The 3,309-nt window shown below is 53.9% G+C and overlaps 1 protein-coding gene across 1 annotated transcript; it reads left to right on the top strand.

Annotated features, from left to right (window-relative positions):
- The first annotated feature begins 6 nt into the window (after positions 1–6).
- Positions 7–3,120, top strand: LOC108525702 (keratin, type I cytoskeletal 18-like). The gene is made up of 6 exons (XM_017866584.1): positions 7–41; positions 775–857; positions 1,507–1,663; positions 2,237–2,401; positions 2,489–2,614; positions 2,873–3,120. Exons 3-6 carry the CDS (start codon positions 1,526–1,528, stop codon positions 3,098–3,100), a joined length of 657 nt encoding a protein of 218 aa, XP_017722073.1. The 5' UTR covers positions 7–41; positions 775–857; positions 1,507–1,525; the 3' UTR covers positions 3,101–3,120.
- The last annotated feature ends 189 nt before the right edge of the window (positions 3,121–3,309 follow it).

Here is a 3,309-nt window from a genome sequence, read left to right as displayed (position 1 = left end):
GGAGCCATTACTTCAAGATCATCGAGGACCTGAGGGCTCAGGTAAGGGGTGGGAGGGACCTCAACTCCCAGCCTTGTCTGACCCTCCAATTACACACTCCTTTGCCTCTTTCCCTCATTCCCTATCCACCCCAACCCCTACTCCACCAGGAGGGGGTTGGGCATACCTGGATTTCCATCCACTCTCCTAGCCACAGGGTCCCTAGAGCAGCAGCTAGGCATGGGAGGGCTCTTTCCCAGGAGAGAGGGGGAAGGGGACAGGGTTGAGAGCTTTACAGAAGAAGTGGACAGCATGGAGGGAGGTGAGGAAAGGCCTGTAAAGAGGAGACACTGGCTCTGGCGGAGTGGGGACTATTGGAGGGTTAAGCGGATGTGGCTAAGGCTGAGTCATCTAGGAGTAAACAGAAGGCCTTCTTTTGGGAGGAGCCAATCCAGGGTGTAGGGGGCCCAGAGTGACCAGGTGCACTAGGGAAAAAATGCCAGGAGAGGGCCAGGAAGAGGACTTGTTAGTAGCGGCTCACTTCTGGGCAGGCAGGCCAGCCAGCTAGCCAGCCTGCTGAGGCTTCCCAAGAGGGGCAGAGTGCTGGGATCTGGGAATCCAGGAAAGGAGGGAATGGGGTGGGGCTAGATGAAAGGGATAGGTGTCCAGGGAGAGTCTCTGGCTATTCCTGGGACCAGGAAGTTTTCACTAGGATACATAACACTTTCTACATACTCAGCCCACCCATCCCTGACTTTCTATTCATGGAGCAACCTCTCTCGACAATCCCCCCAGATCTTCGCAAATACTGTGGACAATGCCCGCATCGTTCTGCAGATTGACAATGCCCGTCTTGCTGCTGATGACTTTAGAGTCAAGTAAGTTGGGGGGGCTAGGGAGCTGGGGGTCCAGGGGTGGAGCTAAGAAGGTTCTGCTCCCCAGGCTGGGTCAGGTAGGGGCTCACAGTGGGATCCTGTTTAGGTGTGGGTGGATGAGAATCGGCGTCCATCAGTGTATTCATTTATTCATTTGTATAACCTTGTTTAAGAATACTGTCCTCATGGCCGGGCACAGTGGCTCACACCTGTAATCCCAGCACTTTGAGAGGCCGAGGCAGGCAGATCACCTGAGGTCAGGAGTTTGAGACCAGCCTGACCAACATGGAGAAACCCCGTCTCTACTAAAGATACAAAATTAGCCGGGCGTGGTGGTGCATGCCTGTAACCCCAGCTACTTGGGAGGCTGAGGCAGGAGAATTGCTTGGACCCGGGAGGCGGAGGTTGCAGTGAACCAAGATTGTGCCATCGCACTCGAGCCTGGGCAACAAGAGCAAAACTCCATCTCAAAAAAAAAAAAAAAGAATACTGTCCTCCAAGTGCCAAGAATGGTGCTCAGGGGATTACCACCTAATTGCTGACTCAAGTTGCTGGTTCGCAATGGGCATAGAACTGCTCTTAGTAGGTGGCACGAGTTGAGAAGGTTCTGGATCAGAGATAGGGGCCCCTCTGATCACCTCCACTCCTACAGGTATGAGACAGAGCTGGCCATGCGCCAGTCTGTGGAGAATGACATCCATGGGCTCCGCAAGGTCATTGATGACACCAATGTCACTCGACTGCAGCTGGAGACAGAGATCGAGGCTCTCAAGGAGGAGCTGCTCTTCATGAAGAAGAACCACGAAGAGGCAAGCAGGGGCCACTGGCCAGGCCAGGGATTGAGGGGCCATGACAAGTCTGGGTGGGAGAATAGACAGGACAAGCCACCTGCAAGTAGCCTTGCTAAGAAGTTTAGAAATAGCAGCCTGGGCTCTTCTTAATGAGACCATTCTGATGAAGAGCATTCTTAGGGGGTCAAGTACACCCTGGCTCACCTGAATTACAGGTCAAAATGATGTGGGTTAGAGAATGAGATGAGAACGGAAGTAGAAGCAGCTAACACTAGGAGCTGGGGGTGATAGAGGAATGAGAGCAAGTGGAGTTGGCAGTGCTTCCTAAAAGATGGTGGAAAGAGCAGGTTTGTGAAGGGAAGGGTGGATGAAGGGACAGGATGAAGTTAGGAGAGAAACCGTCAGTGAGTGGGTGGCATTTCTACCCACTGGAGTAGAAAGGCCAGAACTGGCATTGCCCTGAGTGCAAGCCAAGGGGTTCCTCCTGTCTCTTCTCCAACTGTAGGCCTCCTAGAAGAGGCAATCACAGACAAAGGGCCTTGTTGAAGCTCTGACCCTGAACCCTCCTCACTTTTGCCCCGTCACCTTTAGGAAGTAAAAGGCCTACAAGCCCAGATTGCCAGCTCTGGGTTGACCGTGGAGGTAGATGCCCCCAAATCTCAGGACCTCGCCAAGATCATGGCAGACATCCGGGCCCAATATGACGAGCTGGCTCGGAAGAACCGAGAGGAGTTAGACAAGTACTGGTCTCAGCAGGTACGTGAGGGGAAGGGATGGCTGCCAAGGTGTGGGAGGGAGGCAGACAGGGAATGAGGGGCCTGATGGACTGTCCCCACCCTGCAGATTGAGGAGAGCACCACAGTGGTCACCACACAGTCCGCCGAGGTTGGAGCTGCTGAGACGACGCTCACAGAGCTGAGACGTACAGTCCAGTCCTTGGAGATCGACCTGGACTCCATGAGAAATCTGGTGAGTGCCTTCACATCACCCGCTCAGCTCCTCCTTCACTTGGCCTCAGGCTCAACCCTGTCTCAACCCAAATCCTATCCCTCCCATCATGAGTTCCTTTAGCTCAGAGTCAGTTTTCTCTTTGCATTTCCCACCACTTCTATCCCTTGCCCCAGTACTTGGCACATAGCACATGCCCAAAAAAGTTTCCAAAAGTGAAGGGATGAGCAGTCCTGGGACTCTGAGCGCACCCTGCCCCTCCTCCTTGTGCCCCTGCAGAAGGCCAGCTTGGAGAACAGCCTGAGGGAGGTGGAGGCCCGCTACGCCCTACAGATGGAGCAGCTCAATGGGATCCTGCTGCACCTGGAGTCAGAGCTGGCACAGACCCGGGCAGAGGGACAGCGACAGGCCCAGGAGTATGAGGCCCTGCTGAACATCAAGGTCAAGCTGGAAGCTGAGATTGCCACCTACCGCCGCCTGCTGGAAGATGGCGAGGAATTCAAGTGAGTGGGGCTCTCCTACCCACACATGCTGGGATCAAGAGATCATTTCTCTCAGAGCAAATGAAGTTTGGCCTTGGGTTTCCCTTTTCTGGAGGAAGAGGCTGAGGGGGATTTGGAGATAAAGGTAGAGGTCAGGAGGCTTTTTTCCTCTACCTTTCCTTGTCTCTCTTCTCCACGGGACTGTTTATAACTTGGTCTTGGTCTTCTGTTACA

The sequence above is a fragment of the Rhinopithecus bieti genome, unplaced genomic scaffold, assembly GCF_001698545.2.
Source record: "Rhinopithecus bieti isolate Rb0 unplaced genomic scaffold, ASM169854v2 repeat_10456, whole genome shotgun sequence".
In the NCBI taxonomy this organism is placed as follows: Eukaryota; Metazoa; Chordata; class Mammalia; order Primates; family Cercopithecidae; genus Rhinopithecus; species Rhinopithecus bieti.
The sequence above is the reverse complement of the archived record's forward strand: the minus strand, read 5'-3'. Positions and strand labels throughout refer to the sequence as shown.

Coding starts and splice junctions, on each gene's coding strand:
- LOC108525702 (XM_017866584.1), top strand. CDS start 1,526: ATGCGCCAGTCTGTGGAGAATGACATCCATGGGCTCCGCAAGGTCATT. Junction 2,402..2,488: donor ACAAGTACTGGTCTCAGCAG/GTACGTGAGGGG, acceptor CCCACCCTGCAG/ATTGAGGAGAGCACCACAGT. Junction 2,615..2,872: donor TGGACTCCATGAGAAATCTG/GTGAGTGCCTTC, acceptor GTGCCCCTGCAG/AAGGCCAGCTTGGAGAACAG.